At 45.3% G+C, this 16578-nt stretch overlaps 2 protein-coding genes across 5 annotated transcripts in view; both read left to right on the top strand.

Annotated features, from left to right (window-relative positions):
* Epn1 (epsin 1) overlaps positions 1-863 on the top strand; it is a 27830-nt gene extending 26967 nt beyond the window's left edge. Inside the window, exon 14 of the mRNA XM_033766051.1 lies at positions 605-863. Within this exon, the coding sequence (XP_033621942.1) occupies positions 605-863 (259 nt within the window). The remainder of the gene's footprint in view (positions 1-604) is intronic.
* A 1991-nt stretch (positions 864-2854) lies between these two features.
* The window catches only part of LOC104857158 (NACHT, LRR and PYD domains-containing protein 4), a 36872-nt gene continuing 23148 nt past the window's right edge, over positions 2855-16578 (top strand). For 3 of the 4 annotated variants that reach the window (XM_010616897.1, XM_010616898.1, XM_010616899.1), the window contains exons 1-2: positions 2855-3125; positions 4823-4935. The gene's annotated coding sequence lies outside the window, so the exon portion shown is untranslated. Of the gene's footprint in view, positions 3126-3829; positions 4936-16578 lie in introns of those variants that run through there. The other variant, XM_033766064.1, reaches the window with a different exon arrangement.

Consider the following 16578-nt stretch of genomic DNA (forward strand, 5'->3'; position numbering starts at 1 on the left):
GTGGCGGGAGGTTCCCGCCCGGGAGATCCGTGTTGAGTGCATGTGAAACGGCCGCCCAAGCCTCCTCCTGGGCCACTCACACTACGCCCTCCTCCCAGCCGCCTCCTACCCAAGACTGCCGCGGGGTGGGAGGGCCGGCTGAGGAGGACCCCTTTCTGTGGCATTAGAAGGGGGAGGACTGTTGGGGTCCCCCGCCCATTCTTCCTCCGGACTGCCCCCCAATCAGTGTTTGAGCCTCATTCCCCTTCGCACCCCTCGGTGAATCCTTGGTGATGATTTTGGCACCTTCGGGAATAAAAGGCGGTTCTCATGGGCGTGGCTCCCCGGCTCCCCCCCTCCGTTCTTGTGTCCCTGAGAAGCCAAAGCAGCCTTGATTTCCCCGACCCAGTTTCTGGGGGAGGAGCAGCGAGGCCTGGCTGGGTCCCAGGGCCCAACTCCAAGGGCCTGGGGTCCCCTAGATACCCTGGGGAGGTGGCCAGAGGACACCGGGGTGCGCCCAAGAGTGGTCGAGGGGGACAGTTGTAGTGGCGGTGTTGGGAGGCTCACTGAGCAGTGCTCGTGCCGCACACCTGTCCCGTCCTCACCTCCTTCCCCCATCCTGTAGTCAGCCCTGCTTCCAGGTCCCCGAGTGCCAGGGGCCACGGCTGACAGAACTGCTCCGAGAGGACTCACTGGCCTCTGCAGCTCCTGGCTGGGTCCTGACTCCCAGTTTGGCCTTTTGGGGCCAGGCCGGTGAGCGCCTGGCCGGTCTAGTTCCGCGTCCCACGTACCTTTCCGGGGGCACTTGGAGCCCAGGGCCAGATGACATGGTGGCAGCTGGGAAGCTGCTCAGGGTGCACAGTTGCAGACAGGAGCATCTGTGAGCCTTGGTTCTGACACGGAGTCCCCCACAGGGTGACAGTTGCTGTGGGCCAGGGCTGTGGGAGGAGCTCCTGCCTCTTGGGTTCTGGATAGAAGTGCTGGGGACACAGCCCAGCGAGGAGATGCTGAGGTGACCAGAGAGGAGGGGGCTCCTTGCTGATGACCTGGTAGTGACCCTAACAGCAGAGGCTGCACATGGCTCATGTGTTGAGGTGCCGCCGGCCTCGCCTTGGGCTGTGTCGGGGAGGAGCCCAGCACCCCCACCCCCCGGTGCTCTGCCTGCCATGCTCACGTGGTCCCTGGCTCCCTGTAGGTTTCCCTGTGTCCCCTGGTGGCTGGCTCTTCTGATGCCCGGGAGCCGGCCCCGCAGTCCCTTGGAGGTAGACTTCAGTCCAGACCTCAGGCCTGGCTGGAAGGGAGGGAGCCCCTTGTGGAGGGAAGGCAGTCAGTGGAGAGTCCTCTCGGGGACCAGGGAACTGGGGGCTTAGGATGCCTATGAGCATTTTGTTTCTTTGGGTTTTTTTTTGTTGTTTTGTTTTGTTTTTGGTACTGGGGATTGAACTCGGGTCCTTGCGCTTGCAAGGCAGGCCACCGAACCACGGAGCTAAATCCCTGGCCCGCCTATGAGCATTTTGCTGGGGGTCGTGAGATGTCTTCCTGTCCTTCGATGGTTGGTGTTTCCTGGTGGCTTTAATCATGTGAGAAACTTAGGAAAGATAAGCCCTAAGTGTAGACCAGGTCCGGCCTAAGGCAGGAGGGTCTTGAAAGAAGACTGCAACGTCCTGACATCGCTGGGCTGAGGGCTGTGGCAGCCAGCAGCGCCTGTGCCTTGTTCTTGAGGGGGATGGCAGATGGCCGGGTGTGAGACTGTGCTACTTGTGGCCTTCAGGTGTCACAGTGCCTCATGGCTCACTTTGGGTCAGGACCTGATGAACGGTCCTCAGGGTCCTACACATGGATGTGTTTCCAAGGTTACCAGAGGCTCCTCCCCACCTCAGGCCGCCAGTGTCTGTTTGCCCAATAATTGGATACATCTTTAGATTCAAATCTGATTTTAGGGATAATTCTTTACTTTCATCCACCTGATTTTAGTATGAATACTTATAATTTCAGACTACTTACAGATTGATCCTTAAATGCACGCTCTTCAAAATGAGTGTGTTTTGTGGACCATAATAGGTTCATTTTAGGGAATTACGCCTGTCTGCTATACTTCATCATTTCAGTGTTTTTATTTCTTCTGATCAGACTTTTTGATGGGCTTCTTGGTGGTACTAGGGATTGTGCAGCTTGCTCTGCCACTCAGCTACTGCCCCGCCCCTGTGGGTATTTTCAAGCAGACAGCTAGACACTGGTATTGGACTGGAATTGGGGGAAGCTGAATCGCGGGTCTGTGGCCTAGAGGGGGCGCAGGAGGTGCGGGAGCGTCCAGGTCCCTGCGGGCCAGGGGGTCTCAAACACTTCAGCCTCAGCTCCCCGCTGACCTGCGCACTTCCTTGTGCTCCCACACTTGCCCCAGGGCCCCTTTCTGATCCTGATGGACATGTGAGCTGCACAGGTGTGTTGTCTCCAGAGGCTCTGGATAGTGGGGCCCCCAGATCCCCTTGGCGAAGCCCTTGCCCCTCGGAATGTGCCTGTGTCCAGATAGGTCACCGGGAAGGTAATTCAGGTAAAACGAGGCTTTCGGGCAGGCTCTGCACCAGCACGACCCATGTCTTTAGAAAAGCGATGAAGCCACAGGCACAGAGGACATGAGAAGAAGCCACGTGCAAGCCGCAGACAAGGCCTCAGGAGAACCGGTCCTGGCCACACCTTGATCTTGGACTTCTGGCCTTTGGAACTATGAGGAAATAAATTTATACTGTGAAATCACTCAATCTGTGGAACTTTGTTTTGGCAGCCCTGGCAAAGGACGGTAGTTATCCACACTCACTTTTTTTGTGGTACTGGTGATTGAACTCAGAACCTTGTGCTTGCCAGGCAGTATCTATGGAAATGCGCGCACACACACACACACACACACACACACACACACACACACGCACACACACCCCACTCTTGCCCTCTGTTGCACAAGCTCACACTTGACCCTCTTCCAGGACCCTGAAGTGTCATCAGTCTATATTTTCTCCTTGGTGGGGGTCTGACCTGCCATGTATGGAACTTGCGGATCCCAGGCCCACCGGAAACCCCTTGCTCCTGTGACACAGGTCGGGAGAGGAGCCCTGGCCTGGCCCGGCTTCTCTGCCTGCATCTCCTGTGAGGTAAGTGTTGTGAGTGGCTCACGGGAGGGCTGCATCGCGGGCTCCACACACACCTGGCTGACTAATCCACTGTATGTGTGGGAGACCTTGGGGAGCCCAGGAGAAAGGCAGAACCTGGGCAGGCTTGCACACGGGCCACATTTTAGATTTTCTTCAAGCCACACGGCATTTGGGGCTGAGGTTGGACGGCTTACTGGCTCAGCATCACTGAATTTTAGGCTTCTCGGGTGCATGCAGACCCTTAAGGTGCTGGGTTTTTTGTTTTGTTTTTTGAGACAGTCTTGCTATGTAGTTTAGGCTGGCCTCAAATTTACTGTGTAGCTGGGGCGAGCCTTGAACTCAGGGCGAGTTCCTCAGCCTCAGCCTCCCGAGTGCTGGGATTACAGGTTGGCACCAGCATATCTGGCTATGCAGACCCCTAAGAGACTGGTCTTTGAAAGAAATTAGTGTAGACAGATAATTGCTCATTGCTGTTCAGCAAGCCTTTTGCCTGAGGGAAAACAAGTTGGAGTCCTTCCTATTTTCTTACTCTCCTTGGTTAAGGGCCAGCCTTTACCAGCTCCTCAACCCATAGTCCCTTACCACTTTATTTTACTTTCTAATTGAAACCTTTTCTTCAAAAATAATGTATTCAAGGGCTGAGGATTTAGCTCAGTGGTTCCAAGGACCAGAGTTCGATCCCTGGTACCAGAAACAAACAAAAAAACACAGAGATAAAAGATCAGGGTTAAAAAAATAATGTATTCAAGATATTTCCATAGGTAACACAGACTAATGCAGTGCTCAGTGGCTGCCACATTGGACAGCACAAGGCTTGGGCGTGAGTTAAGTGTTCCATGCCTAAAAATCCCCAGGCAGTTTCATTCCATACTTTGGATGAGAACAAGTATTTAATGAGAACAAAAGTTTTATGTGCCTGACTTAAACGGATGCCTATACCGAGTGGGCAGATGTTTGAAGGCTGCTTTTTCCAGCTCCCTCTGGGTTGGCCAGGTGGGTTCATCTGTAGGATGGCTCAGCTGGGGCCTGATTTCCTCGTCTTGGAAACCAGACTCTGCAGCTGGGACCTGGGCCTGAGGTCGGTCTTCTTGGACACCGTGGAGCAGCGGTCCCACAGCCCTTCCTGTGGAGCTCCTGCAGTGAGTGAGGCATTGGAGGCAGCAGACAGCCACATTTAGGTGTGAGGGTTTTCCCAGGGGAACTTAGCAGGACAGCTCCTTGTATCTTTACATTGTTCAGCCTCAGCCTGTGCCTGGGGAGTGCACAACACTGCAGTTTCCATGAGTCCAGCAAACACCAACCTTTGGGACACTCATTTTCACACACTACTGTTCCCAGGCACTAGACCTAGGTCCTGAAGACACCACAGCACCTAAGTGACAGATGGCCTTGAGCTCCTGGTAATGGGGTGCTGTACTGCGGTCAGGGACGTGGTTCATCCTTGAGTTTGAAGTTGGGGTGATGGAGCCTACACCCCAGCTGTGCCACAATGTAGCCAGCAGCCACATGGCTATTGAGGGCCCGAACTGGGGCCCTGAGAGAAATGTAAATTTTTTCATTAACATTTTTGAATTAACATCATTTTGAGTTATGTGCAGGAATACTATATTTTGACATTGAAATAAATTTATTTTTTCATGGCTTTTAGAAAGTTTATCATTGCATATGTGGGTGATGCTATATTTCTGTTTGGACAGTGCTGGCCTGGACCCAGAAACCTTCCACCTCTCCATTGCATCAGCCTGAGCAACGCCCTGCTAGAAACGGAGGGGTTGAGTCACTGAGAGAACCAGTCCACTGCCTTTGCTGGGTAGGTGCCTTGGACACTTTCCTCATGGCTGGGCCAAAATGCCAGACACCCTTCTGGGCCACGCCCAGTGACCCCCTCTGCCCACCAGGTCCACCTCCTGGCACCACAGGTGGCTGTAAACCCCACGACGAGTGTCATGTGCCCATAATCCAGTCAGCTCCCAAAGCCCCACCTGTGAGCGCAGGAGGCTTTGGGACATCCAGACATAAACTGTACCCAGGCAAGCTGTGATTCGACTCAGGGCCATGGAGACTCTGTCATTTCTCCAGCCTGGGGTTCACTCAGCCTCCCTCTCTCTCCGGATTTAATTGAATTGCGGGATATGAGGTTTTATATGTGTGTGATATATAATAAATACATTTATCATGGGGAGTTGGTAATCCTTTTTACTTCCCCTTCTGAAATTTATATTTCACTTCAAAATGTTCAGTTGCTTTTACCACAGCTCTAGATGACTGACGGGTGATCACAGTTTGAGGATGAGAAAATCAAACTGGGAGATGGCAGGGACTGAAGAGCGGTGGAGGGAGTTTAGGTGACACGGCGTAATTAAATTAGTCTCTCACTCAGAATCATTTCCACGCAATCATTTGATGCTGTATGCTGGATACTTTTTTAAAGAATGAAAATTACTTAGTTTCTCTGGTGTGAAAAACTAAAAGTGTAAAAATCAAAATGTATAATTGATACTGTGAAATAGGAAGAAAATTTCTAAAGAAGTAGGGGAAGTGGGAGGGGTAGGGGAAAGGGAAGAAGGGAAAAGAAAAAATGTGAAAAGGAAAAACATGGAAACAAAAATCTTTGCAAATAGGGAAGGGTGGAGGGGGTGAAGGGAGGACAGGGGAGTGGGGAAAAACAAGAAACGAGATACATCGTGTAAAGGTACAAGATCCCAGTGATGAATGGGACTGTATTGTATACCTAAAATGTATAGATAAATTTAATGGGAAAAAGTGACATTTTGGAAAGCTAATTAGGATTGCAATCTGGGAAAACATGAATTCAAGCAATCTGGAAAATGTTCTTCCTTGTGTTCTTCTTCTCTCTTTTTTTTTTTTTTTTAAATACTGGGATCGAACTCAGGTCCTTGCGCTTACAAGGCAGGCGGTGGAACCACTGAGCCAAATCCCCAGCCCTAGAAAATGCTCTGGGGCTGGGGATTTGGCTCAGTGGCACCGTGCCTGCCTCGCAAGCTCACGGTCCTGAGTTTGATCCTACCAAAAAACAAAGCTCTTCCTGAATACACTCCTTTCACACTTAAAGCACTGGTCAGAGCCCAGGTGGTCAATGGTTTTGTCTCATGAGTTTGCTAGTGGCAGAATGACCTGCACACAGTACGTTCTGATCCGTGTGGTTAGTCCGCGTGCTTTGACTCGATGTTCCCCCACTGCTTTGGAGACTCCTGAGTGTGCCAGGCGTGGTTTCTCCGATCTGCAGTTGTGCTCATGTAACAGAAAGGTGGGTTTTATACATTACCCACATGGTTGACTTCGGGTGTTAGTTACTAACAATATTTTTTTGGTCAGAACTTTGGACAGAGAGGACAGACGCCTTCTGCCCATGCAGTGCTGACCTTCCTTGCTCACGAAGGGCCTCCCATGTTTGAAGGAACCTGCCAGCCTTTTTATTTTTGGTATCAATTGGATTCCAGCCCTTGCGCTGCAAGAAGCGCTGAGCCAAATCCCCGCCCGGAACCTGCCTTTTAACACCTCACTCAGGGGGCAGGGAGTTGTCCCCTGCCTGTGCCTGCAGGCAGACCATGGAGCCCAAGACGCCAGTGGCAACAGATGATTTCTCTGATCTCCAGGCCTTGTTCAAGGTCATGATAACAACAAATGACAGTGGACACCCAACATTCAGCCCCCCGAGTGCCTGTACAATGCATGTGCAATTTCAAAACACTGTAACTATCTTCATGTTGACATGATTGTATTAGTAGTTAATGTTAGATTTGGTTTACTTGCTTTATGTGTCTGTTAGAAATAAATATACCTTGCGTGGTCTTTGCACTGATCTGTATCTCCAGCTCTTTCTATGTTTAATTTAAACTTTTTAATTTTAATTTTAATTTTTGAGACAGGGCCTTGCCAGGTAATTCAAGCTGTCCTTGAACTCACGGTGACCTTCCTGCCTCAGCTTCCTGAGTGCTGGGATTATAGCTATGCACAACCACATCCAGTTTATTTTTTATTTTGAGACAGGCTGGAGGTGGACCCTCCTGTAGGGGCCTTTCCTGGAGAGAGAGCTGCCACCTCCCACCTGACATCCTGTGTCTTCTCTTTAATCCAAGAAAATTTTTATTAAAGTTTAACCCAAATGAGATTTTCTCCCCACTGGAGTCATGGGACAGTTACCACAAAAGAGATGGTTGTTTGTTCAGAATTTTTTTTTAATTAATTTTTGCAGGGCATGGTGGTGCACACCTGTAATCCCAGCACTTGGGAGGCTGAGGCAGGAGGATCACTGAGTTCAAGGCCAGCCTAGGCTACATAGTGAGAGCCAGGCTACCTTAGAATGTACAGCAAGACTCTGTCTCAAAGAAAAAAAAATTTTAGGAGCAAGAATGGAAAAGGAGGAGATCGTAGGTATTGATATTAATCTTCTCACTCGATGTAGTGAAAGCCTTTGACAAAAATCCAACATCTTTTCATGATCATTATAAAAAATACTGAAGAAAATAAGTAGAGAATGACCTTATCTTGATCTGATGAAAGCAGTTTTTATGACAAACCTACTGCCAACATCCCATTAAACAGGGAAAGCGTGAAAGCTCTCACCGTAAAATCAGGAAAAAGGAATATCCACTATCACCACTCCCATTAAACAGAGGGTTCAAAACGTTACCTAGCGCAGTTAGGCAAGAAAAAAATAAAAGGGATATGGATAGGAAAGGAGGAAGTTAAATTATGAAATCCAGTACTGACTGTTAAAGGAGCTACCTGAAAGGAAGACCACGTAGACTCTTAAGTAGCGGCTGGGAAAAGAGGCACCTAATTCGCCCAGATGGAGTGACTCTAACTGCTTGAAATAAACGAGCGGTGGCTTGGCTCCAAGCTAGAGCGTGGCCGACACATCCAGCTTGCTGTTCTCACTGACAAACAATGACTGACACGGAATCTCTTCCAAGTGCAGAACGGCGAAGTCATGAAGGTTACTCTCACGAAAGACAGGGATACTAGGAAGATAAAAGGGTTGTAGTTATACTATTTCTGGATGGACTCTGTGCAAAAACTGCACTAGGGCCATAAAGTCAAGAGAGCTAAAGGCAAGCATTGCTACTGGCAATGGAAAAGCAGCTGAGTTCATCTGAAGGCAAAACTACTTTGATAAATTCAAATGTTACACGTGGGGAACGAGGACACTTAAGTCATGTCTGTTTGAAAAATATGCATGGAGAATGTGTGTCCCAAAAGCAGGGGAAAAAATCCCTGACACAGAAGAAGAAATCGGGGCAGAGAGGGAGCTATGAAGGGGAAGAGTCTGTTCTTGGCAATCTCAGCGTAGCCAAGTTCAAAGAGCAAAACAGATGGAAACCGGCACTGGGGCTTCCACAGCAGAGTCAAGGGGCCTGAGGAGAAAGAAAAGTACGCGTTTCTGCGAGGAGGAAGGATGAGGGATTAAAACTGTGCTACATGAACACTAAAATTACAAAGATGTGGAGTACTTGTGGATCAAAGGAATAAAGGATGCAGAAACAACCCCAGGTACCTTACCTTTGACAAAGGGGCCAAATCTTTCACTGGAGGAAAGACAGCCTCTTTAACAAATAGTGCCAGGGAGACCTGGCTATCCACATGCTGAAGATAAAACCTAGATCCATATACTCTCACTATGCATGAAACTAAAATAAAAATGGATCAAAGATATAAATATTATAACAAACATTTTTGTGGAAGACACAATAGGTAAAACTTTTTTACTTTTAGGGAAAACTCAAGACACAGACATAGACAAATTCAGTTCAGGATTCTAAACGGACTCCTGGTTGCACAATAACATCACAAATCAGCAAATAGAATCACATTAAATTAAAAAGCTCCAGCCAGGCATGGTGGCACACGCCTATAATCCCAGCACTTGGGAGGCTGAGGCAGGAGGATTGCTGTGAGTTTGAAACCAGCCTGGGCCACATTGTGAGTTCCAGGTCAGTCTCAACTACATAGTGAGACCCTGTCTCAAAAAACCAAAAATAAATAAATAAATAAATAAATAAATAAATAAATAAATAAAAAGCTCCTACATAGCAAAAGAAATCACCAAGAGTGGGGAGACAGAGTGAGGAGACAACCTATAGAATGGGGAAAAAAATTTGCCAGCCACTCTTCTAACAAAGGACTAATATCTAGAATATAAAAAAACCCTCAAAAAGTTAGACCCTCGCAAATTTGAAGACTCAGTAAAAAAATGGGCATCTGAAATGAATAGATGAACATAATAGGCACTTATCAGATGAAGCAGTTCAAATGGCTTATGAATATGTGAAAAAATATTCAGCATCACTGGCAGTTCAAGAAATACAAATTAAAACAACAAAGCAAATCAGACACACAAGCCTAGATATCACGTGATTTCTCATATGAGAAACTCAATGTATAAATAAAGCACAAAATAAGAGACAGACAACAGGAAAGAGAAAATGTTATTATAAGCCAACCTGACCCATGTTGTATTTAAAACATTTAGAAATTAGGGCCGGGGATTTAGCTCAGTGGTTCTGCCACCTGCCTTGCAAATGCAAAGTCCTGAGTTCTATCTCCAGTACCAAAAAAAAAAAAAATCTTTTTTTTTAAAGAAAATAAATCTGATGCTAACTACAAAAAAAGGGGGTCGAAGGGAAGGGATAAAAAGAATTGAGATGTGTTATGTACATTTACTAATTCCCCATAGTGAATGTAATCATGATTACTGCAAACATATAATTAAAAATAAGATATAACCATTATATCCTGATTTTTATGGTACTTTGACAAAAACAATATACCAACTAATGACATACAGTAAATATCAACTACTTGCTGCAACTATAACTCCATTAACAATAGAAAAGAATTCAACAAGACCATCAAGTTTATTACATATCTAAAGATTTGGTTTCTTAGTAATACAAGTAAAGACGAAGGGAGTAAAAGATGAAGGGATAAAAGAAGTAAAATTTGAAAAATAAAGAGAAAGAAGTTGAAAAGGGGGAGAGAAAAGTGAGATAGTTGATCCTATTGAGGAATAAAAGTAGTAGAATTAGATAAAAGCAAGAGAGAAGAAATAAGCAAAAGCAGAAAAAGGAAAAATTAGAGAGCAAAATTTAAAAAAGGAAAAAGAAAAAAGAATAAAAAGAGAAAAAAACAAATCTTCAAGAAAATGAAGGAAAAGAGAGTCCAAGAGCAATTCTGCCATGTTTTTGAGTGAACGGTTTCCTGGGTCCCCAGTGTTGGAATTCGCCAGATATGAGGGGGGATAGTGAGCGACTGCTTAAGGCCCATTTTGTTTCCACACTCACCATTTTGTGTATGAATGCTGAATCATGCCCCACCTTTCCTACTGTGTAAGGTTGTCAAATGGTTTGTGCCTTAGGGCTGTAGTCATCCAGTTTCTGTGTTTGTAAACTCCAAGTCATGGCTTGTTCAGCATAGCCTTTCAGCCTGTGGGTTTGTGAGGTAACCTCTCTAGAAGCCGCTCTATCCATACACCCCAGGCTGTGGCAACTCCGATTCCAGGTGTATCTTTCCTCCTGTTGGTAGATGGGAGAGCAAACAGACTGTTGTGTTCCATACTGGATGTATCCAGTGGAGTGGGGAGTGTCAGGCGGACCACAGACTTAATGCCAGCCCTTTCACATACAGCCCTGTCTGAAAGCTGCTCTTGATGCCCTTGCTTCTCACCAAAATGGTCAGGGCCCCTCCGTTCTTCCTGGCCTGACCTTAAACTTTTCAGGGGAATCTATATCTAGGCCACACCCTCTCCATGGCCATCTCTTGCAGTCGTCTCCCACCCAGTCAGTCACTGTGGTAGGATGACCCTAGAAACACTGAATTGTGGTTGTTCTGTAGCACAGTCTTACAAAATTAACTTTCCCCCAAATGGCTCCTGATTAAAGCCTCCCTAATGTGATCAGTATTCTACTGGATTTCTTCTTCAACTCTATCCTGGCATGCATTCAGTAGGAGTCACTTTCAGAGTAAAACCCCACAAAGTTTTGCAGTTTACACTACGATGGGCTTTTCTGGGGACTAGCACTGCTACTGCTGGCCCAGTCCTCTGTTTCTCTCTGGAGTTGCTGACACTCTTCAGGCTGACCTTGTGTCAGCAGACAGATACCCCTTTCTGGGATCTGGGGTGAACTTTCCAGATTGCTTCTTTCTTTTCTCTGTGTTGTGATCTCTTTTTTGCCAGATTCTCTGCAGCTTCTAGTTTTCCTGTCAGTTTCTCCCAATTCCTTGAGATCTACTAATCTCTTGTTGCTCACCAAGTTGTTCTTTGCCAGGTATCTCAAGGGGCTGTATTTTGATTCAGGTTTCTACTCCAGCCATCATGGATAGAGAATTATGTGCACAGGGGAACACTCCTGCTATTTATTTATTTATTTAAGAGCACCGAGGATTAGAGCCAGGGCATTTACCCTGACATACATCCCCAGATTTTATTCTATTTTTTATTTTTACCCAGAGCTGTGCAGGCTAGGCTTGAACGTGTGATCCTCCTGTCTCAGATTCCCAGAGTACTGAAAATAAAGGTGTGCAGCACTACACATAGCTGTTTTTTTCTTATTGTTAATGGCAGAACAGTTGTACTTAGTAGGTATTTACTCTATGCCACTATTTGATCAGTCTTTGTGTCTGTATTATAATTATAGATCTGTTTTCTATGATTAAGTGTGGCACAGTGGTAGCTTTTATTGGTGCTTATGGTATGTCAATATCCAGTTTGTCTTTGATTTATTGTTATTAATTTTATTTCTATTGTAAGAGTGGTATAATTGGTGCTATTAATTGGTTTTTACTCTATGGCAATATTTGGTTTGTTACCATGTCATCAAAAACACTGCTGTTCATTCAGTGGCTGCCACAGGATTCTGCATAGAAGATTATATCCCTGGGCTGTGTTCTAGACAAAGTCAGTGGCCATAGATAAATAAGTAGCTTCATTTCACTGTATCTTCCTCCTGAAAAAAACAGAGGTGACGATGATTATAAGTGTATTATCTGTAATAATAGGGTGATAATGGGGGTGGAAGAGATAATGGTGATGATAATAATAATGATGGTAGTGATGAATGGTGACATTAATGGTGGTTTTGGTGGTGATGGAGATGGTGAAGGTGATGATAGTGATTTCTTTTGGGGAAACATTTGGTTTCTCTTTTATGGATATGTGATTGCCTATTCTTTAAAGATTTGTCCTGGCTGGGTGTGTATGTGTGTGTGTGTGTATACACACTGAAATGATGTGATAGCTTAATTGAAACACAAATCTTTCCAAAAATTTGGCTTTTATACTTTTCATTTAAGATATTGGGGTACAGTTGTTTTAATATGTAAGCCATTTCTTCATGTTGATACCATAATTAATGATGATTCCATTTGTCTACCTCTTCACTCTTTAGATTTCTCCTGCAACTTTTGTGCTCATCTTCAATTTGCTGGTCATCACAGTTTCTTTCTATCGCAGCCATGTTCCTAAAGGTTTCTCACATCACATCTCTGTAGAGCCTCTTTTGGAATGGATCCAGCAAAGTCCATTCCTCTAAAGTGAAGTTCACAGCCACATCCTCAAAGGTCACTGCCTCCATTGTGTAGCTTGAAGATCTCCTAGGGTTCTTCTCATGCAGCCTACAGCCAGTAAAAACCCTTAAGCAAGGCGATCTAGCCAGGTCACAGCTACCTGCAGGTAGGAGGTGTCAGATATGCCAGGTGTGGGGACACAGTCCAAGAAACCCAGACACAGGAGCCTGAGGCAAGAAGTTTGCAAGTTCAAGCCCAGCCTGGACAACATAGGGAGAGCCTGTCTGGAGATGAAAAGGGCTGAGGATTAGCTTAGGCGCAGAGCACCCCTGGTTCAATTCTCAGTCATCCCTCTCCACAGAGGAAAGAAGGAGAAGGATGGACTTCCGGGAAGATGGCAGAATGGTGAGCAGCAGAGAAGCAGCCTCGCTGAGATTTGGCATCCAGACGATGGATTATAGCAATGTGAGGAAGAGAAGGAGGAGGGAGGTGGGTCCCTGGGACCCAGTGAGGATCTGCAGGGAGAACTGAATCCTATGGGAGGTGAAGAGAGAGAGACCTCAGCACAGAAGAGGGAGGGGTCAGGAGTGATTTCTCCTGGAGCCCTGGCTTACTGTGTGGAGGAGCAGTGACTGCTGGCTACCCTAGAGGCCGCCACTGAGAAATGGACCAGTGGAATGCAGTAGTGTATGCAGCAGACTGCAGTGGCTGGTCAGTTATTTGGGTTCAGACCCCCCGCCCCCAGGAGAGGAGAATCGGCCAGTAGCCACCTTGGAGAGAGGACAACTGAGCTCAGAACTCTGAGCGGTTGTGGGCTGACTTCAGCCAGCAGCAGTCCGAGTTAGGGTGAGATGGAACTGAGTTCAAGCCCCCAGGAGGCACAGGAGAGTGTTGTAGGCTGATCAAAATGGGTTTCAGCCTCACTGCCTGAGCCTGAGAAGAAAGGTATAGACTTGCTAGGAATGCCTACTACCCCACCATAAATCTACAGCTGGCTTACTGGGATTAATCAACATGGATTTGGGCTCTGTCTGCCCACTCTTGTCTACCAGGGAGAGTAGAGACAAGCCCTTAAGTGGACATTTTTATTCTTTTCTTTTTTCTTATTTTTGTTTGTTCTTATTTTTATAGAAATGTGAACCTTGTTTCTAGTTTTTTTGTTTTTATGTTTGTTCTTGTTTTTATCTCTTCCTTCTCTGTTTCTCTCCTGTCTTCTTTACCTGTTTCCCAAAGTTTGCATAATCTTCCTTTGTCCTCCAGTCTTTCTTCTAATCTCTTCCTCTTCTTCTATTTCTCTACCCCCCCAAACCTTTTTAAAATTTTTTCCCAAGGGTAAAATCACTATATTGAGGGTATATTTACTATATACAATTTTCTTGTTTATTTTATTTTGGTTTACTTTAGATTTTGTTATAAAACTACAAATCTAGTTCATATGGTTAAGGGGACAATTAAAAGTTACCACAGCTGGGCATGGTGATGGACGCTTATAATCCCAGCACTCAGGAGGTTGAAGCAGGAGGATCACTGTGAGTTCAAGACCAGCCTGGGCTACATAGTGAGTTCCAGATCAGTCTCAACTACATAGTGAGACCCTGTCTCAAAAAACAACAACAACAAAAAAGTTACCACAGTTTGTCATTCTCTAGGATGTGTTTGATGCTACTGTTATTGCTTTAGCAAAGGTGACATAATTGTTTTAAAAATCCAGCCACACTTGGAAGACATCTCTGAGAAGTAGTCATTTCCTAAGGGTTCTAAATGCTACCAATAAAGCTACTTGCCATAAGCAATTTACAAGCATCAACCCAGGAATTAACCTAAAAAAAAAAGAGAAGACACTTAAGCAAGATGCAACTCCAGACTTCCAGCTCACCAAAGACAAACCCAGGGAGAAATCAGGTGGAACAATTCAAAAAGCACCCACCTGGAACAACAAAGTAGATGAATTAAGCTCTAGGAAAAAAAATCAAATGAAAAATATTTCCTCAGATAACTGCAGAGATGGTGACCATAATGAAAGATGTAGTTAGTGGCTGTAGAGCAGATACAGATCAAAAAATAGAGGATCTTAGGAAAATGATGGAAACCATAGATGTTCAAGGTAGGAAAGAAATAAAACCCATGAAACAAATTCAAACAGATAACCAGGAGATTAAAAGCTCCATTGAAAGTTTATACAGCAGAATGAGCAATGTAAAGACAGAATATCGGATATAAAAGACAGGATTGTGGTTAGTGAACACGAAAAGGAAGATTTCTTAAAAATAGCAAGGGACCATGAGAAATCAATCCAACAGCTGCTAGAAGATGCAAAGAAAAATAACATAAGAATAATCAGAGACAATGAAAATGCAGGAGATAACACAACATAAAAAAATGTTCACAGAAATAATGGCAAAAAACTTCCCAAGCATGGAAAAAGAAATTGACGTAAGTGAGGTATACAGAACTCCAATTACCCAATAGATACATACTAGTCAAGACTCTAGAAATTCAACACAAGAAAAATATTAAAAGCTGTTAGAGAAAGGAAACAAGTCACCTATAAAGGAAAGCCCATCAGAATCCCAGTAGACTTCTCAACACAAACCCTCAAGTCACGAGAGTTTGGGGTGATGTATTTCAAGCTTTAAAGAAAACAACCTCCAACCCAGATTGATGTACCTTGCAAGACTATCTTTCAACAGTGAGGGAGAGGGGCCGGGGATTTAGCTCAGTGGTTCTGCTACCTGCCTCGCAAGCACAAGGACCAGAGTTCAATCCCCGGTACCAAAAAAAAAAAAAAAGTGAGGGAGAGAAGTTGGGGATTTAGCTTCGTGGTTCTGCCACCTGCTTCATAAGTGCAAGGACCTGAGTTCGATCCCTGGTACCAAAAAAACCCCCCAAAACAAAAAAAAAAGTTGAGAGAGAAATAAGATAGTTCCACAACAAAGAACACCTGAATAAACTCACGACTACCAAACCAGTACCCCAAAATGTTCTGAGGAACAGTCTGGAATGAGAAAATGAGGACTACAACTCCATGAATCCTAACAGAATGAATCTACAAGGCAAGTCAAGCAATTAAACAGAGGGAGAAAAAAGGAGCCAGCAACAGGAAAATAACGTGACAAGGATAAGTCAATATATGTCAGTTATAGCCACTGATGTTAATGGTCTCTATTCGTCAATCAAAAGAAACCATACCATACCATAGTGCAATGAAATTGGAAGTCAATGGCAAAAGAAACCACAAGAACTTCAAAAACACATGGAAATTAAATAACATTTCCCTGGACAACCAATGGGTCACAGAGGAAATTAAAGGAGAAGAAGACAGTTTCTACAATTAAATGATAATACCAATTTAGCATACCAGAACTTATGGGATGCAGTGAAAGCTGTTCTATGAGGGTGTGTTAGTTACTTTTCTCTTGTTGCTGAGATAAAATACCCAACACCCAAAGTTAGAGGGGAAGGGGCTTATTTGGCTTCCAGTTCATAGAAGTTTCGGTCCATAATCAGCTGGCTCCAAGGCAGGGTGGCAGAGGGGCAACAGCTCATCGGGGCAGAAGCAGCAGAAGTAACAAGAGAGATCAGAGAGGCATAGCAGAGGAGAAATGGTCCATGGCAGCCGGAAGGTAACAAAAGCAACAAGGGACCTTAACAGTGTCTTTCTGCTCCTTTTATCTTTACTCAGACAGCAAGGGTTGGGGCAGTGCCTAATCAGCCACTCACATGCAGGGGTTTAGTAATCACACGCCCTTAGTCCTAGCTCCCTCATTTAGCTACCTTCTAAAAAGACTGCATGGGGCTTTGGGATACATCTAGACACAAGCCACAATGGAGGGAAATTTATAGTGGTGAATTCTCATATCAGAAAATCAAAGCAAGCTCAAATAAACAACCTAACCTAGAAGTTGATCCTCAAGCTTCCCCTTTCCCT

This window comes from Fukomys damarensis, unplaced genomic scaffold (assembly GCF_012274545.1).
Source record: "Fukomys damarensis isolate Sample0158 unplaced genomic scaffold, DMR_v1.0_HiC HiC_scaffold_19, whole genome shotgun sequence".
Lineage (NCBI taxonomy): Eukaryota > Metazoa > Chordata > Mammalia > Rodentia > Bathyergidae > Fukomys > Fukomys damarensis.